Source organism: Monodon monoceros, unplaced genomic scaffold (assembly GCF_005190385.1).
Source record: "Monodon monoceros isolate NGI ecotype Baffin Bay Population unplaced genomic scaffold, NGI_Narwhal_1 Super_Scaffold_4, whole genome shotgun sequence".
NCBI lineage: Eukaryota > Metazoa > Chordata > Mammalia > Artiodactyla > Monodontidae > Monodon > Monodon monoceros.
Genome location: NW_021703781.1, coordinates 1,276,171 through 1,301,118, shown reverse-complemented (window position 1 = coordinate 1,301,118; position 24,948 = coordinate 1,276,171). Strand labels below are relative to the sequence as shown.

General features: G+C 50.2%; 1 protein-coding gene across 4 annotated transcripts in view; it reads right to left on the bottom strand.

The window, feature by feature from the left end:
- The window catches only part of GALNT2 (polypeptide N-acetylgalactosaminyltransferase 2), a 175,208-nt gene that overhangs the window by 46,024 nt on the left and 104,236 nt on the right, over positions 1–24,948 (bottom strand). For 3 of the 4 annotated variants that reach the window (XM_029245304.1, XM_029245305.1, XM_029245307.1), the window contains exon 3: positions 12,560–12,713. In XM_029245304.1, the coding sequence (XP_029101137.1) occupies positions 12,560–12,713 (154 nt within the window). Of the gene's footprint in view, positions 1–12,559; positions 12,714–13,498; positions 21,344–24,948 lie in introns of those variants that run through there. The other variant, XM_029245306.1, reaches the window with a different exon arrangement.

The window sequence follows — 24,948 nt, the reverse complement described above, 5'->3', positions numbered from 1 at the left end:
CTGTTTCAGAAAAGGTGAAATGTGGGGCCTAAATGACTGACGAGGTTGACACACATTTTATACTGCTTTGGCTATTTCCTAAAATATACAAAAGATTTTTTTTTTAATGGTTCCATGGTGATGGTGAAGCAACTCATTTAAAAGTGTGGCTCAAACAGGATGGTTTGCTCAGACCCACAGAACAAAGCAATACTCTGCTGACCCCATTTGAATTGCTTTGATTTCTTCTGAAATAGGTAGGATTGCTGTTTCAAAGGTGTTTCTCCAACTGCTTTTGGTCAATAATGAAACCCTCCAATTCGCACTGCAGTGAGAAGACCCAGGTGCCCCTCAGTGTAACAGGTGTCACACGCGGGAGGCTAAATGTCTGCCCTCCACGTCACATCCACGTCAGGAGCAAAGCTCAATAGAATAACAGTTCACTCTCTACTCAAAGCCGATTTCACAAACTCACATGCCACTAGGCACATACAACAATACAATTACATCCTATATTTGTGTCGTTATTAGCAGTTTATGAAGTCCTTTCATAGACATCTGAGCCTAAGAACAATGTGTAAGATGGGCAGGGCAGGCCTTGTTTTGTAGATCACAAGTCCAGGGTTTAGAGAGATTACTTCCACCTTCGTCTGGGAGTAAGCGGTAGAGCCATTAACAAAAGCTACACTTCCCAACCTCAACTCCACTGCTATTTCGATGCACTCTCACTTGGAACAGACATTGCGGCTCAGGGCAAAATTTATGACCTGTGAACTTCATACTGAATTTAGTTCCAAATAAAATACTCAGGTTTTTTCTTGCTCTCAGTGATAGTCAAGTTCCTTGCTGTAGACCAACCTACCTGCTGAAAGCAACTAGAAATTTTTGATGAAACACACCAGAACGTCTATTTGAAGGCACTGGAGTTTATTTAACAAGGCAGCCTGGGGCTGTAGGGCCAGGTGCCAGGAAGGAACAGGAGCCCTGAGAATGAGTCAGACGTTCTCTGACCCTCATCCCCCAAGCAGTGTGGAGCCCAGAGGCTGAACCAGCCCGGAGAAGCGATGGCTTTGCAGGTGGCGGCCACGCCGGGCTCCTGCCAGAGGCATGGGGCTGGGGGTCAGGGCGCCGAGGAAGAGGGCCTCTGATAAACAGCCCAGACTTCCAGGGAGGATCCCAAAGGGCTGCTGCCCAGCAGCACAGAGATCTGGACGCTCACCAGCTCTCTCACAGAAGACAGAACCCCAGCTCTATTCCAGCTCAATTCCAGCCTCGATCAAGGCCATCTGCCCTATCTTAACTGCCTGCCAGAGAGCAAAACTAGATCCTTTTCGGAGGATGAAAACATCAGCTACGGACTTTAAATATCTCCGTATCTGTTCATACACAACAAAATACAATAACTGAAATTAAAATTCAATCGGAGGAGTTGAAAGCAGAATAGATTTTCAAAGCAGGGGAAAGAATTAGTGAACTGGAAGGAAGGCCAAGAGAATTATGTCCAGACTGAAGCTCAGGGAATGAAAAAGGATAAAAAATATGGAAAAGAGTGTAAAGGGGGACACAGGACATGTGGAAATATCCAGGGTGGGGAGAGAAGACGGGGCGCAAGAAAACTCACACGGACGCGAAGCTACGGATTCAGGAACGGGCACAAGCCCCACCCAGGCTCAACCCAGGCTTAAGTATCCTCAAGGCAACTAGAGGACAAGGTCAAGATGCCTTCGAAAAGCAACAATAAGACCAACAGTTGCTATTTCTCCAGGGACAGTGGAGGCCAGAAGATGAGTAAATGACGATGCGTGGGCGCAGAAAGTAACCGTCAACTTGGAAGTCTCTATTCAGTGAAAACGCTCTTCAAAAATGAAAGTGAAATAAAAGGTTTTTTCAGGCAAATGAAAGGATAGAATTCATTGCCAACAAATTGGCACTAAGAGAAAAACACAAGTTGGATGAGAACTGGGGAAACAGTCTCGGGGGAAAAATGAAAAGGTAAGAAATGAGGCAAAATGGAAATAACAATGTGCGGGTAACTCTAAAGGATATTTACTGCAAAAAAACAATAAAAGATGTCCAGTAGGGTTTACACATAAAAAGGGAATTGAACCGTATGACAATAAAGCATAAAAGGGAGAGGAGGGGGAGTGGTCTGTGAATTATCCAGGAGAAAACAAGAGTATTCATTTATATTAGACTCCAATTAACAAGCTAACAGCTGGGGAGATACTTAATCCAAAGGAAGCATGAAAGGACGGGACAAGGAACAGGTGGGACGAACAGAACCCAGACAGCGAGACGCTAGTGGTATAACCCCCAACAGCCCACCAGCACTTGCGCTAAACGGGAAAGGACTAAAAACTCCAATTAAAAGACAAGACCGTCAGAGGGATCAAAATCCAAAATCCAACCATCTGCTACTTATAGGAGATACACTTGAAATATATATAAGGACACAAAGCGACTGGAAGTTGCAAAAACACTGAATTAAAGCAAGGTGGTGTGTCTGCACTGATGCTGAACAAGACAAAAGCGTTACTAGTGATAAAGAGGGCACTTCATAACGACAAAGGGTCACAGTCCCCACGAACACAACAGAAACTCACCAGCAGGTCTAAATACAAAGGCTAGAGAGAGCTCCATGAAGCCCAATGCAGAGCGAGGTGTCACCCCTCCTGCTTCTGCCCCCCGCATGGCCAGCTCCTGGAGTCCACAGATGATGCTCCTGTCATCGCTGGGTTCCCAGGGTGACGGTGGGAAGGGGCACCAAAGATAAAGACAGAAGACTATATTGCTCGTTTAGAGCGATCTGACCATTTCTGCCCCAGTGCTAACCCAGAGGCACAGCTGGGAAACGGGGCCACAAGTGTGGACAGGCACTCGGGGATGAAGCTTTGCAAATGTTTGCTCACGGTCTTTCCAGAGACCTATGCTGGGCCCTTCAGAGACGCTAACACAGACACAAGCTGGATCGCTATTGTGTAAGCCTTAGACTCTCTCCCAGGCCCAGAGCATTCTTTTTTTAAATTCTTTTTCAAATGAAGTATAGCTGATTTACAATGTCGTGTCAGTTTCTGCTGTACAGCAAAGTGATTCAGTTATACACACATATACATCCTTTTTCATATTCTTTTCCATTATGGTTTATCAAAGGATATTGAATATAGTTCCCTGTGCTCTACAGTAGGACCTTGTTGTTCATCCATTCAATATGTCATAGTTTGCATCTGCTAACCCCAAACTCCCAATCCATCCCTCCCTCTCGCCCCCTCCCCCCTGGCAACAACAGCTCTGGTCTCTATGTCTGTGAGTCTGTTTGTTTCATAAATAAGTTCATTTGTGTCATATTTTAGATTCCACATATAAGTGATATCATGGTATTTCTCTTTCTCTTTCTTACTTACTTCACTTAGTCTGATAATCTCTAGGTGCATCCATGTTGCTGCAAATGGCATTATTTCATTCTTTTTTATGGCTGAGTAGTATGCCATTGTATATATATATATACCACATCTTCTTTATCCATTCATCTGTCGATGGACACTTAGGTTGTTTCCATGTCTTGTCTGTTGTGAATGATGCTGCTGTGAAATAGGGGTGCATGTGTCTTTTTGAATTATAGTTTTGTCCAGATATATGCCCAGGAGTGGGATTGCTGAATCATATGGCAACTCTATTTTTAGTTTTCTGAGGAACCTCCATACTGTTTTTCCATAGTGTCTGTACCAACTTACATTCCCACCAACAGTGGAGGAGGGTTCCCTTTTCTCCACACCCTCTCCAGCATTTGTTATTTGTAGACTTTTTAATGATGACCATTCTGACCGGTGTGAGGTGGTACCTCATTGTAGTTTTGATTTGCATTTCTCTAATAATTAGCGATGTTGAGCATCTTTTCATATGCCTGTTGGCCATCTGTATGTCTTCTTTGAGGAATGCCTATTTAGGTCTTCTGCCCATTTTTCAATTGGTTCTTTTATTTTTCTGTTGTTGAGTTGCATGAGCTGTTTGTATATTTTGGAAATTAAGCCCTTGTCGGTCACCTCATTTGCAAATATTTTCTCCTGGTCTTTAGGTTGTCTTTTCATTTTGCTTATGGTTTCCTTTGCTGTAGAGAAGCTTGTAAGTTTGATTAGGTCCCATTTGTTTATTTTTGCTTTTGTTTTTATTGCCTTGGGAGACTGACCTAAGAAAACAGAGAATGTTTTGCTTATGTTTTCTTCTAGGAGTTTTATGGTGTCATGTCTTACATTTAAGTCGTTAAGCCATTTTCAGTTTATTCTGTGTATGGTGTGAGGGTGTGTTCTAGCTTCATTGATTTACATGCAGCTGTCCAGCTTTCCCAACACAACTTGCTGAAGAGACTGTATTTTTCCCATTGTATATTCTTATCTTGTTTGCTGAAAATTGACCATAGGTGTGTGGATTTATTTCTGGACTCTCTGTTCTGTTCCATTGAGCCATATGTCTGTTTTTCTACCACACTGTTGTTTTCTTTTATAAATTTATTTATTTTTGGCTGGGTTGGGTCTTCATTGCTGCGCACGGGCTTTCTCTAGTTGCGGCGAGCAGGGGCTACTCTTCATTGCAGTGTGTGGGCTTCTCATTGCGGTGGCTTCTCTTGTTGCGGAACACAGGCTCTAGGCGCACGGGCTTCAGTAGTTGTGGTGCATGGGCTTAGCTGCTCCGCAGCATGTGGGATCTTCCCGGACCAGGGCTCGAACCTGTGTTCCCTGCATTGGCAGGTGGATTCTTAACCACTGCACCAGCAGGGAAGCCCCACACTGTTTTGATTACTGTAGCTTTGTAGTACTGTCTGAAGTCTGGGAGGGTTATGCCTCCTGCTTTGTTCTTTTTCCTCAGGATTGCTTTGACAATTCTGGGCCTTTTATTGTTCCATATAAATTTTAGGATTATTTGTTCTAGTTTTGTGAAAAATGTCATGGGTAATTTGATAGGGACTGCATTAAACCTGTAGATTGCTTTGGGCAGTATGGCCATTTTAACAATGTTAATTCTTCCAATCCAAGAGCATGGGATATCTTTCCATTTCTTTGAATCGTCTTCAATTTCCTTTATTAAATGTTCTGTAGTTCTCAGAATATAAGTCTTTCATCTACTTGGTCAGGTTTATTCCTAGATATTTTATTTTTCTAGATGTGACTTTAAAAGGGATTGTTTTTTTACATTCCCTTTCTGATATTTTATTGTTAGTGTAAGGAAATGCAACCAACTTCTGTATGTTAATTCTTGTATCCTGCTACTTTGCTAAATTCGTTTATCAGTTCTAATAGTTTTTGTGTGGAGTCTTTAGGGTTTTCTATATATAGTATCATGTCATCTGCATATAATGACAATTTTACCTCTTCCCTTCCAATTTGGATACCTTTTATTTCTTTTTCTTATCAGAGTGCTGTGGCTAGGACTTCCAGTATTACGTTGAATAGAAGTGGTGAGAGTGGGCATGCTTGTCTTGTTCCAGATTTTAGCGAGAAGGCTTTCAGCTTTTCACTGTTGAGTATTATGTTGGCTGTGGGTTTGTCATAAATAGCTTTTATTACACTGAGATATGTTCTTTCAATGCTCAGAGTATTCTTTAATCGAGATGCAGACAAGGCCTGAAACGGTCCCAAAAGAACATATAAAGGGAAAAAAAGAGTGGTCTGGTGCTAAAAACTTGGAGTTGGTTTTATAAAAACACTAAAAATAATAAAAACAATTGAACAAACAGAAAGCAAAGCGGCAGATGGTGAATAATGGCATGGTTTGGGTCTGAATTTTGCACATAAGGTGCATGTTAGCCCCTGCACTGAGTTGGGGGGAGGTGTGAAGCAAAGAGCCTTGCAGTTGGCCCCCTCCCACTGCCTGGCCACACCGGCTCCTGCACCTGCCCGCCTCTCACGCCGGGACAGGGAGGTCACACTGATGGCACACAGGCAGCAGCCTCACCCCCCTCAGGGCACGAGAACGTTCCAGGGGAACGGAAACAGCACATTCTGCCATTACACTGCCCTGGAGAACCTGAGGCAGGAAAAAGAGGAACAAAAGCCTCAGTTCTTCTCAATTTCTCGGGATTCTGTCCGCATGTGGTCAGCTGCAAACACAATTTCTCAGGAGTCTGGCTGCAAGCTACCAACACCCAGGCCTTCCTGCTTTTTGGGTGCCTTTGGGCCTCATGCCGAAGACTCCTGCCTGAAAACTGGGAGCAGACAAGGCACTTGTGCAGAGCGGATGGCGAGGCGCTGCGTCTAGAACGTACAACTGTCAGCAGGAACCTGGCCACCGAGAGCTCCATCGCTCCTTCCCTCCCCTCCCTGTGCGACCTCAGGCAGGTGGTCCCACGACCCAGCGGTGGCCCGGCTCTCCCACCTGCCGTACGGACCGGGATAAAGCACATGGCACAATGACAGTAACGTCCAGGACTCCTGGGGAAGGGCTCCAGACACAGAGGGGCGCCTGGACAGGGGCCTCGGGCCATCTCACCTGCCTCTGCCCAGCAGGCTGGGGCCACCCTGCCTGAGCTGCCCTGCCGGACGTGGGCTCCGCAGTCGGGGGCCTCTGGGGACTGGCGTGCGACGTCACCCAGAGAAGAATCTCCCTGCTGACTCCGAAGGAGCCTCCGCTGACAATACAGTGAAAGCACAGAAAAGCTGAGCGCAGGCCAGGACACCACCCAGTGTCCGGCAGTGCGTGGCTGTGGTCATTGTGGAACAGGCGTTTAAGGCTCGCTGTCACGCCACAGCCAACCCACTGCCCCGACAGCCAAGATGCCTCCGAGGCCAGCAAAGCCCAGAGCAAGCAGCAGGCCCCGCTCCGCGGAGCGCCAGCCCCGCCGACCAGGACCCTGCCCACGGGGCCCCATGGGCCCGGAGCGGGTCCGCCATGCCCCCAGCTGGCCCTTCGAATGGGGAGCAGGTGGGGCAGCGGCCACGCCGGAGGCTTGGTTGTGCGTGCTCATGAAACACGACTTCCGTAAGAAAAATGTAACGAGCAAACAAGGCTCTTGGCCCCCGAAATGAGATCCCCTCCGGCACCCCACTGACAAGAAGCGGAGACGCCCTTCGGAGCTGGGCTTCCTCTTCCTCCCCCAGATCTGCTCTCCTAAAAATAAAACAGAATCTCACAATAATGGCCTTCAAAGCTTCACGCCAAGCTGCTGAGTTTACGTTGAGAACTTTTCCTTGGCTTCAACAATGTTTACTCTTCCCAAGTAACAGTGAAGAGTCTGGACGGCATCCCTCTTACAGCCCTTCATCCTGATGAGCCGCTCTCCTAAGACAACCGACATCCACCCGGACGCTCCACCAGAGCAATCAGCACAGCCCATTACTGAAGTGCCTGCCCACTGGATGACATTTTCTAAAAAACAAAAGAAAAGGAGAGAAAAAAAAAAACAACAACCCAGCCCCTCACGAGTTCTGATCTCTGTTTGGGCGGCATTAAAGCCAGACATTTAAAAACTGGTCAAAACAGAGTCCTTTAGTGATTCTTTTCAAGGAAACAAAACCAAACCTTACGACCGTAATTTGTAAGTTGAGTCAACACGATATGTCCTTGATGGAAAGGCTGCCGGATAAACCCACCAGGTGTGGGAATTGCACAAAGTCCTCTCCCAGAGAAGGACCCTCGTGGGGTCGTGGTTGATTGAGGCAGCTCTGGTCTCAGGAGCAATACTTCAGTTTTAGACACAAAGATGTTTCAAAACCCTTCATTTTTAATTTCGTGAGAAAAGGGAAAAGATGGAACTCTCTAACGATTTAACTTTTGAAAGCCGAAGGAAATCTGTTTCTTGACCAAGTGGTTCTCATTTTTAAGGGACTTAATACATAAGTAAATGAAAACGAACAGTGCTGGCTGAAGGGGGAGAGAAGAAAACAAGATAATGTTTCTCCCCCAAGGGTTTATTCGATTTTACTTACATAAACAATTTTAAAGTAAACCAGCTCGAGCTCTCCCCGGCAGACAGAACGATGTTCCATAAACCTCCCGGGCTCCGCCCCACTTCTACGCTTCACTTCCCCATCAGACGCAACTCTGGACAAACAGAACACCAGAAAACAGAACACAGCACAAAACCCTTCTGAGCCAGATTCTGGAAAGGCTTTAGCAGGGAGACGGCCCTCCCCTCACGACAACTCTGCTCTAAAAGGTGGCACAGCATCTCTGCCGGGGCCTCGGCACCACGTGAGGTCTGAGCCCCTGCAATGCTGGACTGGACCAAGTCAGCCTGGGCTTTAAATTCACTCTCAGTGTTGGAGCATCCAGAGCTGGTCCTGGGCCGCTCTCCTCCCTGTCTCTGTTCATTGCCTGGGGGATGATGCCCCACATCATGGCTTTAAGTACCACCTGTGCACTGAGCATTCCCAAACTCACATCCCCACTAAGACCTTTCTCCTGACACATTTCCAAACACCTACACAGCAGGTCTGCCCACCTTAGATGCTTAATGCACCTTGGACTTAACGTGTCTGGATTTCACCCTCTGACGTGTCCCCTAGACCTGCTCACCCACAGCTCCTCCGTCTCACGAGGGGCCTCGCTCTGAGCCACCTTCTTTGTCTACCCATCAGCCCATCCTGTCGGCCCTGCCTTCAGAATATGCCCAGGTGTGACCGACTCCCACCTTCGATGCTGAGTCCCATTACCTTTTGCCAGGACAGTAACAACAGCTTCCAAAGGTGAGGCGGGGGAGAAACAAGCTGTCTGAAAAGGCACCTTCTAAATTCCCATTGGTTTAATTTGCTTTTAAGTCTTGATAATTTATTTGAAATTTCAAATAACATTAAATGAGGTAGAAAATCTTTTTTTTCTTTTTCTTTTTTCTTTTTGACTTCTCAACTGTATTTTCAAGACTAGGGTGGGCTACCGTCTTTCTAATTTCTAAGAGACTCTAAGAATTCCTGTATGTCATATCAAGTATTTCACACACAGAAGGCTTTTCTATGCTTCCTCCTTCACGTAAATATTTTTTCTTGGCACATTCTTTGTTATATACTTAAAAAAAGGTAAATAAAGCATAACCCCAAAGTATGGGGTTTTTGTTTGTTTGTTTGCAAGGCTCTGAACCTGATTCCTTGGATCTACCCCAGAAGACAGTGAAGAAGGGGTAGATTGTAACCGTGTCACTTTCCAGTCCTGGGAGAACCCGACACAGAAGACTCATCTTGGGGATTCATCTGATCTCCCTTACTGCTTAGAAATCTCCCTTTCATCCGCCTTTGTTCTTTTATGACTCTTCATGTTATTAGTGATTTACAGGGCACTCACCATATACTGGCCACTGGGCTAGGCAATTCACTCAACAAATACTGAGTTTACCAAGTGCCGGGAGGTGGCCGAATGAATAACAAGCCCAGGTGTAGCCCACTGCTCTAATGAGTACATTCAAATGATCATGTAAATAGGCAAGACACATGCTGTGTAGGCGGTGATAAGGGTCATGGAGAAGAATCGGGTAGGGAGATGCTGGGGCCGGGGCCTCACTCCTAGGGCAGGAGATCAAGGGAGGGTCTGGAACAAAATCTCAGGGGAGGAGGAGACAGCCCTTGGGAACATTTCTTTAACCCTCACAGTAGCCAGACCAGACGTCATCATGTTACAGCATCTCATGAAAGACAAAGGCCATAAGATCCGGAACTGGAGAGTCCCGATTGCGACCAAGGTCTGTATGACTCCAAATCCCTTGTTCTTAATTAACCTCCACCTGCACTGCTGTCAGATTTATCACAAGTGAAGACTGAACTCTACTGGGCAAGCATGTCCATCGGTCTATAGAAAGAGAGATACTGCAGAGCCAAAAACTATTGTATTTATATAGGAAGGTCACACACTTTAACAGCCCTCTGTTAGATATGGAAGGAGACGGGATGGATGCAGAGCAGTAACTTGATCTCCTGAACCTGACAGTCAATAATATTGGTTGTTCTAAAGCTGATACTTTGAAGACAGACATGGCCTCAGTTCCAGGCATCAAATTGACTTTGGGGAGATTTTAATTTAGCCCAAACCCAAAAAACGTGGAAGGCATCCCAGCTGCTACTTTCACACATGCAAATGAATGTGACACAGTAGCTGGAACTAAAATTAAAGCCACGTAAAACACAGCCCACTGCGGGATGAATATTCAAACATCTGTTTGGACAAACTCGTATTTCAAAAACTGAAAAAAATATATATATATATATAGTTTTGAGGACACTTAAGGGACTTGCAGTGGAGACAGAACCCCGGCCCACACGTTGATGAGCCATCAGAAAGGACACCCTTTTCTCTCAGCTCTGAGGGAAGGTCACAGCAGGAAAACAGCTTTTAAACCAGTGAGGTGAAACCCACACCATCTCATGGAGATGTAATTCAAGGCGGTCAATTCCAGTTGCCAGGTATGATTTTTGTTTGTTTGTTTGTTTGTTTTTGCGGTACGCAGGCCTCTCACTGTTGTGGCCTCTCCCGTTGCGGTGCACAGGCTCCGGACGCGCAGGCTCAGTGGCCATGGCTCATGGGCCCAGCCACTTTGCGGCATGTGGGATCTTCCCGGACCGGAGCACGAACCCGTGTCCCCTGCATCGGCAGGTGGACTCTCAACCACTGCGCCACCAGGGAAGCCCCAGGCACGATTTTTGAGCTAGATTCTGCTAGAACCTGAACCCACTCCTGAGTTTAGGCCAAGCCCCTCTGGCCCTTTGTGGCCTTCAGCCATTGCTCGTCACCACCAGGCAAGTTATGGACATTGCTCTCTGTGCAGCAAGGACAACCTTCGTGTCCCATCCATGAGCTGCGGGGAGCGGCTGGCACAGGCTGGCTGCGGTGGGCCCACGAGCCTGGGGATGAGGGTGGCGGGTACGCGTGCGTCTGGGACCCTCCCGTGACGTGCAGGCGGCTTCAGGACTCTCCCGGAGCCCACGTGGTCCCTGGACCCCTGCTCAGCAACCCCTATTCCACATGGGTGTTTACCAGTTACCCGGGCTGACGTGAAGCAGCAGCCTGGCACAGGGCCGAGCAAAGCTGCCTTAAATATAAATTAATGGGTTACAGGGAATATTAAGCAAAGACAATCTTCTGGGCTGGATTCAGAAAAATGATGAGATTCTTAGTATCATGTGCAATATATATGTTTATATATCAATCATATGTTTCACATATTATATCACACACACACACACACACATCCTGAGTCTGAAAGAACTGTAATTCCACACACCTGTGAGCTGTTCTGGGTACACAGAGCTGACTACAACCCCCCAAAAGCTTGGTAAGGGCAGGGAGAGAGCGCCTGTGTGGTTAGGTGGTGCTTACATAGTTACAAAGTTCCCCTGAAAGCACAAGAGGAAAATCCTCTTTCAAGGTGTGCTATTTAACTTAGAAAACAAAGCCAAGCATCAACACGTGTTCACGGGGAGCTTGGTCGCTCTTGTCTCTCTTCAGCTCACCTGCCCCTCATTCCCGGGAACTCACACCCAGAGAAATGGGACCCGGCTGGCCCTCTGGGGGACCAGGGCTGCCTGTCACAGCCCGGTCGCTGGCCTCCTACCCAGATGCCTTCAGCTCAGGACTCACCTGGACTCCCGTCACCCGGGTGCCCTGAACGCGCTGGACTGGAGCAGACTGTCCAAGGGCAGTGCTGCCCCCTCACCTCCTGCCACCCCGTCACCTCCCCATCCGCCAGAGCAGGGGAGGCTTCTCTGGCTGGAATCCTGGGACCCAAGTGCAGCGTCTGAGTTGCAGTGGACGCGGGATCCACGTACCTTTACGTGATGGATGAAGGGCTCTACAAGTAGCCAGGTGAGCAGGAAGGCCTAGCGACCCAGGGCAACAGCTGCCCTCCAAATGTGGCTCCTTATTTTTTAATACAACAAGACTAACTGTCTAAGGACCCCACTGTGGACAGCCTCCCAATCAAAGATCGTTACCAGCAAGGTTCAGAGGTACAGAGTGGCAGTGAGGGTCATGCTATCACTTTCCTAGTCAGTGGTGACAAATGCACATTTGAGCGTCTGGAGGCCCGAGAACCCCCAGGTCCCCGAGGAATCTAGGGAAGGACGTAGAGCAGAGCCTCCCACCAGCCCCAGCACTCGAAGTGGGGAGATGGCCCCGGGCCCCCGCCTCCGAGTTCTGCTTAGTTTAACATCGACCCTGCGGAGCTGTTTCTTTCCCCTTTCTGGTCTCTAGAACATTCCCAACGAAAGCTTCCCAGTAAGCAAGACTTTAGCACTTCCTCCCATTGAGCTTGTGAACGATGGAAAACTATTTTGTGAATGGATTTTAAAAACAACGAGGGACCAGTACAGAGGAGGGCAGTCACACCACTTTCCCTCGGTGACTCTCATGCTCTGACCAGCAGCCTGCGGCCTCTGGACATGCCGGGCGCGTCGCGAGGACTGGAACCTGGCCCCAAGCAGCCCTTTCACATCCTGCGGGTGAAGATCCTTTACCATGTGCCTCGGAATTTTCCTAGTTTTCCGGCCCCGTAAAGACACGGCACACGCTGTTTTGCAGAGCAACAGAAAAAAGGAGCATCCCGGGGGAAGCTACTCACTGTGAGGTAGGAAGTGGCCAGGGTGGCACCCGGCCGCGGGCTGACACTTACTGGTCATGCCTGGTGTCGGGGACGGCTCTGTCCATCTGCAGCTTATCGCTCTCCACTTGGTTGAACTTGTTGCGGGCATAGGGGTCCTGCCCGGAGCGGACCATCGTCCCGCCAACGTAAGCCTCCTGGTTAAAGTCCCGCCATCGCACTTTCCCTGCAAGGAGCAGAGCACAGGGTGTGGGACGAGGGCACGAGGGAGCAGAGCGCTCGGCCCCAAGGCCACGCGTCAGTGCGACTTCAAGAAACAGCGCCAGGGCTGCCGCTGCTGGCAGTTCTAACCAGCAAACCACCTGAGAGCAGGCAGCATCATGCCTGTAAACTGGCAAGAGTTTGCAGCGTGAAAGTTAAAACCAAGACTTCGAGTATTTGTCCCTGAACAGAATTCTACGCCAGTCAAAGTATCCCTGAGAATGGCACCATTGACACTCCGTACGAAAGGAGATACGCTCTGCTTGTCCCACCTTTCCAGGGATTACAGTAATGCCAAAAAGCACCTCAGACACGGTGACAAAGATCCTGAACAAATGAAAGTAAGGCACCCCATCGTGTGACATCAAGCGGCACAAAATAAGTGTTTACACAAAAATAACACCCCCAAAGAACAGGACACCAAAACAACCCCGGAGAGACCTCCTCAGAGATACTTCCTGCAGCCACTGCCACATCGACCCCATGACATGGTACGTGAAGTCTTTTCTGGCACACTCACACTCTGGCACACTGACGTCCTGGGACACACGCGCCCTGGCAGCCTCACATCGTAGCACATTCACACCCTGGCACACTCACGCCCTGGCACACACCCCCTACACGGTCACATCCTTGTACACTCATGTCCTGGAATGCTCACACCCTGGCACGCTCACCCCGATCACACTCATGTTCTCAGCAGGAGGGGACGGACACCGAGGTAGTCTGGCCTGGCCACACATACGTTACCTTGACTCCACTGCCTGGATTAGCTGTTGCGGCTCCAGGACCCAGCACAGGGTTCTCCAAGAACACGCACTGGCCGGGAAGTTTGTGCCAGGGTTGCGTAGGGGCAGTGCTGGTGTAGCCTGGGATCTGGAGGGAAGGGCACTGCTGGGTGGGGTGAGCCTGGACAAGCCTGGGCGTGAGAAGGCAGAGAGACGAGCAAATGCACCGATACTCAGAGGGAGAACAGTAGGAGGAAAGAGTGACTCGAGACCAAACAGAGCTGGGACTTAACTGTCCACCTGCCCCACCCCGGGTTGAAATCTGTTTATCACTTGCTACCTCTATGACCTTGGGCAAGTTATTCATTCTTTGAAACTAAGTTTCCTAAAAATAAATAAATACATAAAATGAAAAAAGATTTTTCATGAGGATTTAATATGCCAATTCAGTAGATGTGCAACCTCAAACCAAATTAAAAAATAAAAAAAAAGAAAGGGAAAGAAAAACAGTAACAACAACCCCTGTCCCCTTGAAGTGGTAACGCTCTAGTGGCCACAGTGCCGTGACGAAACAGAGAAACAGGAGGCCAAGGGGCGGGCAGCTGGGGCCTGCTGTTCTGCAAGGGCTGGTCTGACTGAGAGATGCCCTCACGAGGGAGGGTGGCCCTGTAGCCCTGGGGAAGAGCACGGGAGCCGCAGCACCAAGGCACCGGGGTGGGGCAGGGCCCCTTCTGCAGCGCGTCAAATGCTGGGCGTTTGCTTAAGATCAACAGTGAGTTATGACACTAGCGTGTGTACCTACAGGCGTGCTTGCCCAACAAAGGCCCCTCTGCACACCATCAAAAGAATGCCATGTTCCTTTCTCTATTTCAGAGATGAGGAAACTGAGATCCAAGTCACCTGCGATTTGTTCCAGGTCGTAAGGAAACTTTCTATCTCAAAGCCCATCCGCGTTCTTGTTACAACTGTCCTGCGAGGTCAAAACCCCCATCTCATCACAGCTGGTTGCCATGGAAATGATGCTCAGGGTCACAGAGGTCCAGCCTCTCAAATAGGAAAGCAATTCCAAAACCCACGAGCTCCCAGGCTACGGGGTGATCCCGTGCCCCTGATAAATGTCTGGCTACGGGAGCTGGCCCGCGTGCCACATTCTCTTCGATCTAAGATGAAATGTTTCCAGCACACGTTTTCCACGCTGACAGCCCTAGAGATACCTATGGATCATCCACTCTCCCCACCTCTCTGCCTTCACCCTGTGCTCGGCACACCAGCCCCTTCTCACTGCATGACCTCACCCCTCACAGGCTACGTGAAGCAGGAGCCTCGGCCAAAATCTACCCCAGCTGCGCCGACCACAGAATCCAAATGAGCTGGCTCCCACTGATTTGTTTAATGGCCTGAAAACTCTTCACTGCCACAAAGAACTTGGAACTACGTCGCCCCGTCCAAGGCCAGAGGAAGGACCATCACCCAAGAGATGCTCGTCTCTAGTTCTGCTTCTTGCGTGGAGAACTGGGGTCAGCAGGAAGAGGGCTGGTCGTCGGGCGTCTGTGTGTGGGGGTGGGGGGTAAGGCCTCTGCTGAGCTCCTGGACCTTCAATCTCTTTGTGCCATCAGACCCCCGACCCCTTTCTGCAATAAGGCAGCACGGGGTTTCATGGATGCCTCATGTCAATCCGCTCCGGGGCTGGGGTTTTCCCTGCCTCGGCCCCAAGCCATTGCTGTGTACTAAGTGTCGACTACATGCTAGGTATCTCATTGGCTCCCGCGGGTACAACAGCGAACACAGAGCCGATGCCCACCTGTGGAGGTCACGCTCTGGGAGACTGCGGGGGGCTGCAATATAGACAAGAAGATAATGACCATGGCAACAACTGCACCACTGAAGCCTGAGCTAAGTGCTCAGACGGTGAGGACTGTAGTTCTACGGAAGCACCTAACAGAGGAGCCCGGTCTGGACGGAAAGGGGGTGCCGGGAAGGGAGAGCCTCCTGGGGAAGGAGCATCTGAGCTGAGAGCTCAGCAGCCAACAATGCAGTGGAGAAGAAGCCCTCTGTGACTTCACAGAAACGCTTCTTCAACCTCCGAAGAGGGTGTGACACCCCCCCCCCCAGCGGAGGCACCCCACAGTGACCCCTGCCCTCTGACACGACATCCTCTATAGCACTCCTGGGGGCCCTGCCTGACCCGGTGACAGTTAATTTCCCAAGGCACACACCATTTTACTGGAGACAGATTATAAATGACTTTATAGCTTAGTGATATGTTAGAGCGCAGCAGTGACTTTCAAAACTGTTCGACTGTGACATACATCTCACATCGTGGCCCGGACGTCATGCTGTAAACGCACACACGGCTGAAACGAAGGTTTTCCCCTCACTACATGTGAACACAATAATATTCTATTGTTTTATGTGGGTGTGACTCATAAAACTGGCTCCACACACTAATAATGGGTCAGACCCACCGGGCTAAAGAACCATTATAGATCTCAGTTATTTCTGTATTACACAGAATTGCTAGGGTTGGAGCAGAGTCAGGAAAAAGCAGCGAGAGCAGGGTTCTCAGAGGGAATATATGCCTGGGTCCAACCCCAGGCAGGAAGGGAAGCAGCAAGTCAGAGGCTGGAGAGAAACCATCAAAACTGTAGATACCACGTCTGACTATATTGACTTTTTTAAAAACGACACTTATAAAACATCTTGTATTTTTATCACCTCTTTAAAATCTTAGAGAGAGCATTAGAATAAGAGTTTCCAAAAAATACACGAAAATCTAGTGAAAATGAACTTGGCTAAGCAGAAGCAGTGGATGGAAAATACCCCCCAGATATGAAACTTCTCATGAGAAGACAGAAGCCAGCTTCATCACCGAGATGACAGGAAAAGAGAACAGGTGCTGAAACAACAGGAGGGGAGGAAGGGACCTTTGCCCTGAGAAGGGCTGTGGAAACCGCTCGCTTATTACAGTAGGCTCTGAAGGTCTTTGCGAGGAGATTCATTTCCAGAAGACAGGCCTTCCTAGACGTGGTCTGTGAAGCTGAAAGAGGGACTGTGTGACCCTGAGTGTTGACACCTCTGGTTCTGTACGAAGGTGAGGCTTCCTGATGGTTCCGTCAGGCTGACACCCCCCGCCCCACTGACAGCCCTAAGGCAGCCTCCCAGCCCCTTCCACAGACACCCGTGGCCGCCCAAGTCCCCCCCGCCAACCACCCTTCGAGGCCAAGATCGTCCCCTGATGGCCCTGTGGTTCCATTTCTCCCAGGGTCAGGAAGGGGCTCCTGACGGGCAAGGACCAGCCTCCTGCTTTGCCTGTGGCCCGGGCTTATCGTGGGGAAGCGCATCTCTCGGAAGAAGTCCCGGCTCCCACACGTGGTCTTCCGCTGCTGATACCCACACCTGAGGACTGTTCTCGAACGCGCTGGACGTGGGCCTTAGACCTCCTTCCACTGGTTTACAGGCTTTTTCTAAATGGCGCCCTCTCAAGCCGGCCTCCCGTCCCCTCGGCCAGGAGCCACCGCAGAACCCGGACCCCAGGGACAGGACCTCTGGCTCTGTGAACGTTAATGACAGAGATCTGATCACCATTCTGGCCAGCCTCACCCCTCGGCCCTCCACGGGGCGAGGCCCGTGAGCTCTTACTAAACCCTCCCTGACCCACCATCCACGCAGAGCCCAGGCGAAACTGTGACACTAGAAGGCAGGGCTGTTTGGTTTTTGTTTTTTTGGGGTTTTTTTTTTTTGCAGTTCGCGGGCCTCTCACTGCTGTGGCCTCTTCCGTTGCAGAGCACAGACTCCGGACGCGCAGGCTCAGCGGCCATGGCTCACGGGCCCAGCCGCTCCGCGGCATGTGGGATCTTCCCGGACCGGGGCAGGAACCCGTGTCCCCTGCATCGGCAGGCGGACTCTCAACCACTGCACCACCAGGGAAGCCCAGGGCTGTTTGGTTTTAACGCACTTACTCTGCTCTGCCAGCTGCCAGCAGCCTCCCAGGGCGGCCACCTCCTCCAGGAAGCTTCCCTGGCATCCCCAGCTGCAGCCCCTCCCCAGGGCCTTCCTCACACGCTGCTCCATCCTGACAACGGCTTTCTCACACACTTATTGTCGCAGGGCCTCACAGGGTTTACCACTCCTCCATCTAGTAACTAACTCAAAATCCTGCCGAGGCTCACCTCTAACTGCTGTTTGCCCTGCTCTGCCGGCACCTCACTCGCTCAGCGGTCCCCAGGAACCACGTGCCCTGTCTGTTTACGGTCTGGACTCGGAGACGCATTCATTTAAAGCATCTGAGGTCTCTTCAGCCGCTCAGCCTTCAATATTCTCCTAACAGAATAGCTGTAGGCTTTCCAGTCTGGACATCAAGGTCTTGATGGAGAGGCCGGAGATCAGCTCGGCTTCCTCTGCCTCCTGCCGGGGGAGGGGGCGGGGGTGGGGCGAGCTGGACTACGACTCAGCCTGTCACCCCCTGCCCCCCGCTGGCCCCAAGCACCTCCCTCGCACGGTCACCTGCTCGGGGACCAACCACCCCCAGTTCTCTGCTTCTCCGGAGCCGACAGGGCTGGAACCCGCCGCACAGCACACGTTTAATGACTGTTTAAAACCACACCCTGCAAAGCCCACGTCCGACCTCGCATCCCATACAGCCTCCGATAGTTCTGTGGACGCACCCAGAGACCCAGGGCCCCGCGGTCACTCTGGCCTCCTCTTCTGCTCATCTGGTCTCTGATGGGAGCTCCTCACCCAGCGGCCCCGAGCCGTCCAGGTGGGCAGCAGGAAAGGGCGCGGTGCAGCCGCTCCGGCCCTCCAACCAAGACACACAGCATCCAGAGGCAGGGAGAAGCCGGGGCCCGGGGTAGCTGCCTCTGGGAGAAAAGCGCCAGTACCAGGAGAAAGGTGGGGGCTGGGAAGACGGCTTCCTGCCACTCCTGCCGTGGTCCCCTCCGCAGGACACACACCTGTCCACTGGCCGCCCCGCCCTCACCACCCGCAGCTCCCTGGCCCAGCAATTCTTCTTTTCTTCCTTTCCCATCTCCGACTTGCTTGGCCACTAACATTCTTCCTCTGTCACCCCTGATGTCCCTCACAAGCCTTTGCACTTACTTTCTGGAACCCAGAGTCTCTCCTCTCTCCCCTTATCCACCCACCAGGCCTTGAGTTACATCGGTCTTTCCAGAATCTTCTTCTTCCTAGTGGAGTTTTGGGATTTCCCCTTCTGCCCACCTCAACCAGACTGCAGAACAGCACAGCATCCCTGGAGCAGAGGCCAGCCGGGAATCACAGCCACGCACGGTCCACGGAGCCTGCACAGGGCGCAGAGGTCGGGGGGCCCCAGCTCTGTGCCCTGTGGGTTCAGGGCAAGGCTGGCTCACGCAGGGTCCTAGGTGCCACTCGGGACATCACTGCCATGGGAAAGCTCATTCTAGGCTCCTAATACCCAATCCTCCAATTACCTCTTAGAAAAGACGCTTCTATGTTCAAGAAACTGCTTGCCTTTGGACGACTTGTTCAATTAACTTTCAAATAAGTTTAAACATTTCCAAACACCATCATCTCTTTCTTAAAATTTTCATTTTTACTAAACCTCGTATTTAAAGAAACAATGATGTAAATCTATGAAAATGAACGTTCAGAGGATTAACCCCACAGAACGTACGGCAACACCAAGACACACGTGGTCTTCAGATTAGAGACCGCTCAGGTGTGACACTCCTTTGGGGGACCAGGACCCCCTGCTGATACCACCTGCCGAGGGCAGCCTTGTTGTCCACACCCACAGGTGCACGAGGGGCAGGGAGGGCCCCCGATGTTGGGGTCCCTCTAGCCAGGGGACGGGGCAGCACGGCCAGGCTGCAGACCTTCACTCAAGTCCTCCCCGGGAAGGATGGCTTGAACAAACTGAAAGCTAGCCTGTGTGAAACAGCGAGCCTCTTCCGGGAAAGGGGCTGAGGAGGGAAAGAGAATGAATTCTAAATCACAGGACAAAGCTCTCTGATTTAGTGTAGCCTCTCAGTTGATCTCAGATTGAATGTAATTTTACTATGCTTAAAAGGAAAAAAATTCCTCATATTCTTCCTCTAGAAGGTCATAATGCTACACCAAAACAGAGAAGGCCAGGGTGAGGCCGGGATTACAGACAAATATATCCATTTCAGTAACAAAGATATGTAAATAATACTTTATTATTTGTCACTGGAGAGCTCGTGTGACAGGCTTGTTCACCTGTGAGAAACTGTCTCCTGAAATAAGGGATCCTACACAACTCATTTTTAAGGATGAAAAAAAAGAAAATTCAAAGGAGTGATTAAAAGCTAGTTAGAAGAAAATATAAGAAAAAAATCAGACGCTATAGGGTAAATACTCAACTTATTTAAAATTCTTTGTGCTGTCAAAATAACTAAAACCCACCATGAAAGAGTGATTTGCATTCTGAGATCTACACCTGCCTTGAAATGACGGAATCTTCCTATACATACTTGTTTTCCAAATTTTAAATAGAAACTCCTCTCTCTGCCTCTACGTGTGACGGGGTCTACACACAATAAATTTAGTTTGTTGTGCATGGCTTTTCATCCCAAATATTAATAAAAATATCAAAGTGAACCTACTACGCAGAATTGGGGCTGATACTTGAAAGGCAGGAGGACAGAAAGAGGGCGTCGCTAACCAGCGCCCACAGGACAGGCGCTGCATACAGACCGAATGGAGTACACCAACACCTTGCAAAGTACGTGTGACCACTACTGTTTCCATGGTACTAACTGGGCAAGTGAGACTTGGAAGTTAAACTAAAATGATGGAACCATGGGACTTCCCTTGTGGTCCAGTGGTTAAGACTCTGCACTCCCGACGCAGGGGACCGGGGTTCGATCCCTGGTCAGGGAACTAGATCCCACATGCCGCAGCTGAGAGCCTCAACTAAAAACATCCCTCACATGGCAATGAAGATCCCGTGTGCCACAACTAAGACCCGGTGCAGCCAAATAAATATTATTTTTTTTGTTAAAAAAAGATGGAACCACAAGTCAAACCCAGGTCTCTCTCTTCCCAAAGCCATGTTCCTCCCACTGCGGATGACAACTCACTCTGAAGTGGGTGGGGCTGCAACCAAGCACCAAAGAGCCTCACAATGCAGGTCCCATTCCTTCCCCAGGGCACCCGCTCCCCGCCCCGGCCCGGCCCAGTGCAGTCTGGATGGAGGGCGTGGGGCCTCTCTTGAACGCTGGAGGCAGAAGGCCCCAGGGATGCACGTGTGAAAATCTCCCCACTAAACCCCTAACATGAAGCCAGCTGGAGTTGCCGGCCTTGGTTCCCTTCTACAGCAATGCTGCTTCCCTGCAACTTCCACTCTCCAGAGTCTCAAATAAAAGGAAAACAATGAGCCTGTCTTCTGTGGCACCTTCTCAAATATTTGGGCATCACGATCCCACTTCGCCCTTCTCGGCCCGCCGTAAAAACATCCATTTTATTTTAAGTGCTCTCACCGGATGCTGTTTCCAGCCTCCTGCCCACCTGAGTCACCATCATCTGGACCGACTCGAACTTACGAGCATCTCTGAACACCCTGTGCCCCGAACAGAATGAAATATTGGAGGGGTGGGTGACAGCACGGAGGGCACTGGATGCTACCGGAATTGTTTTGGGCGCTATATTTCTACTAACTCAGCTCAAAATCATGCTCTTTTAAGAGCTCCACCTGTTTTCCGGCTACCGACCTAAGTCCTCGGTTTTGCTTTCTTACTCGTTGGAATGGGGGAAGGACAACAGAATACTTGTTTTTTGGATTTTTTAAAAATTAATTAATTAATTAATGGCTGCGTTGGGTCTTCGTTGCTGTGTGGGCTTTCTCTAGTTGAGGCGAGCGGGGGCTACTCTTTGTTATGGTGCGTGGGCTTCCCATTGCGGTGGCTTCTCGTTGCGGAGCACAGGCTCTAGGCACGTGGGCTTCAGTAGTTGCAGCACATGGGCTTCAGTAGTTGCAGCACATGGGCTCAGGAGTTGTGGCTCGCGGGCTTTAGAGCGCAGGCTCAGTAGTTGTGGCGCACGGGCTTAGTTGCTCTGCGGCATGTGGGATCTTCCCGGACCAGGGTTCGAACCCGTGTCCCCTGCATTAGCGGGCGGATTCTTAACCACTGCGCCACCAGGGAAGTCCCGGAAGATTTGTTTTTAATGTTGACTATGGTGCAAGGGATTGGCGCCCTCCGGAAGACAACTTGGCAATTAATATAAAAAAATACTTAAACACATGTGTTGCCATTGACCCTGCAATTTCACTTTTAGGAATTTGTTTCAAGGAAATAATTAGGGACACACAAAGATTTATAAGGCTTACATATAAAGATACTGGCTGGAAACCCTGCATATGTCCTATACTATAGGAAAAGTCCCATAAGCTTATAGTAATGGATACATTGCTGTCATTCAAGATGTAGGAGAGGACTTCCCTGGTGGCGCAGTGGTTAAGAATCTGCCTGCCGATGCAGGGGACATGGGTTCGAGCCCTGGTCTGGGAAAATCCCACGTGCCGCGGAGCAACTGGGCCCGTGAGCCACAATTACTGAGCCTGCGCGTCTGGAGCCTGTGCTCCGCAACAAGAGAGGCCGCGATAGTGAGAGGCCCGCACACCGCGATGAAGAGTGGCTCCCGCTTGCCACAACTAGAGAAAGCCCTCACACAGAAGCTAAGACCCAACACAGCCATAAATAAATAAATAAACAAATTTTTTTTAAAAATGTAGGAGATATTTAAGGACATGAAGAGGTGTTAATGCCATATTACCCTAAGAAGAAACAGGTAAAGGACAGTGTGGTATCTAAGCTGTAAGAATCTCGATGTAAGCAGCTGGTAGGGGCTGCCTGCAGCCCTTGCCAAACTGCCTCAGGAGGAAGGTGGAGGGGGCCCTCCACGAGGCTTGGGGAGAACCCCGAGGTGATACTGCGGGAGAGAGCGGCATGTGTGGGTAGACTTCCCAGTTATGCCCAAGGTCTTTGGCAATGTTACCCATCTAGTAGACGACTTGGATATTTTTTTCTAAGAATTCATGAGAAAACTGAACTTTGAAGGTGGGATAACATGGACGAGCGGACAGAGGGGCCCAAAGGCCCAGGAGCTGACTCAGAGATGGTGTCTAGGACTCGGGGCCTCCGGTGCTGGGCCCGGTGCATGGAGAGGCTGCAGAGACAGCTCACCTCGGACACGGGGGTGAGTGCACCCAGATGCACACTCAGGACGAGGCCGGAGGAACCGCAGTGGGAGAAGAAGAGTGGTTATTTAGAGGTGATCGAATTATGTGTGAATACTGCTTGCTTTTTTTGTTGTTGTTGTTAATCTATTTTTTTGGCTGCGCTGGGTCTTCGTGGCTGCGCCTGGGCTTTCTCTAGTTGTGGCGAGTGGGGACTACTCTTCATCGCGGTGCACGCACTTCTCATTGGGGTAGCTTCTTGTTGCGGAGCGTGGGCTCTAGGTGCGTGGGCTTTGGTAGTTGTGGCATGCAGGCTCAGCAGTTGTGGCTCGCGGGCTGTAGGCACACAGGCTTCAGTAGTTGTGGCTCGCGGGCTCTAGAGCTCAGGCTCCGTAATTGTGGTGCATGGGCTTAGTTGCTCCGCAGCATGTGGGATCTTCCCGGACCAGGGCTCGAACCCGTGTCCCCAGCATTGGCAGGTGGATTCTTAACCACTGTGCCACCAAGGAAGTCCACTGCTTGCTTTTGCGATGTTTCTCTCGGGATACTCAGAGGTACTTCTTTTCCTGGCAAGGACACTGTGCAGACCCCGGGGCCTCAGGCCCGGGTCGCAGGAGCTGTGTGGTGTTAGCTGCCCTGCCGCCCCCAGGCGTCGCACGTGCTACCCAGGAGGATGCGCTCACAGTGTCCAGGTGCAGGGGCGAAATGGAAGAGTGTTCAACCTTGAGAAGGAAGGAGACACTGACACACGCTACCTACCACACGGAGGAACCCTGAGGACGCTGCACCAATGGAAAGAAGCCAGTCACAGGAGAACAAATACCGTGTGACTCTCCTGTATGCAAGGTGCCTGGAGGAGAGCGGGGAAGTAGATGGTGGGCCAGGGGCTGGGTAGGGGAACGGGGAGTCAGTGTTTAATGGCGACAGAGTCTCAGTTTGGGAAGATGAGAAAGTTCTGGAGAGGGATGACGGTGATGGTTGCAAGACAAGGTGAACGCTCTTAATGCCACTGAACTGTGCACTTGAAAATGGTTAAAATGGTAAATTTTACGTTATATATATTTTACCACAATTTTTAAAAAGCACAATGCTGCAACCCACAAAACCTCTCAGAATGTAACAGGGAAGAGCTAAATGGGACTCCACATTATCTGTTTCTTTGACTTTATTTAACCTCTGCTTTTTGTTGCTTTTGTTATTATAATCACACACAATGGCCTGCCTCAGGGAACCCTGTCCACCAGTGGATGGCTGCAAGGAAAGAGAAACTAACACATCCCCTCTCCGAGGCTGGCCATTCCAGGAGACGTTCTGCAAGATTGATGGCCCTTTTACTTTACTTCCTCATCCCCTCCCCCCCTCTCTGTTCTCTACCTCAGTACCTTGTCTCTGATTCACTGGCGAGCAGAGGGAGCTTGCACTTGATAACAAGAAGGGTGAGAGGTCAGGGGAGCAGCCCCCCCCCCCAACCCTGCAGCGTTAGTATTGGAAAACCTGTTTGAGAAAATGTACAGTGGAAATTCTGGCCAATTGTATTCAAGGTCTTCTAACTCATCTGAAACATCACTGGTTCAAGTCAAGTTTATCATACGGGCTGAATACACACACAGGTGGCTCACCTCACCTCTCTTCCAACAGCTGGGAAGCAGAAGAGTTAAGTGTGGTGAGCATCAGAGGCAACTCACAGCCGGGACTGAAGACCTGTTCCACACTTCGCCATTCCCATTTCATTCATCTTTACATGAACGTGAGCAATTTCTGTTTTGAGACATCAACTGTCATGGGTGATGAAGCAGCAGCGGGTGGGAGAGGGGCGGGATGAAGACCCAGCCAAGGACGGAAGGGACCTCCCGGAGACCCAAAACCTAATCACGACTCTCCTTCCTCAACGCTCTCCCTACCTGCTCTCTCAGGCTCACCCCCTCACACGAGGTTCCCAATGAACATGACGAGAATGACCCTGAGGTTTCATAAAGGCCAGAAGAAAATCTGCTCTCAAAGGCCACGTCTTCTAAGGATGGGAGCTCCCTGGCTCCCTCCACCCACGGCCGTCCTGAAAGCCAGACCTCGGCCCTTCAACCCCTGGCTGGCCTGTTCCTTCACTGGTCTTCTGCGTCACCACTACCCTGCCAACGGGTCTCACCGGTCAGATCAGAGATGCTGCGGAGACAAGAGGAGAGGATACAGGAGGGAGAATTACGAGGAGAAACTGATTTTCAGACCCAAGAGCATTCTTCTGCACCCAGGGAAAAAAAGATAAAACTCATCTCCATCAGACAGATTTTCAAAAATAAAAA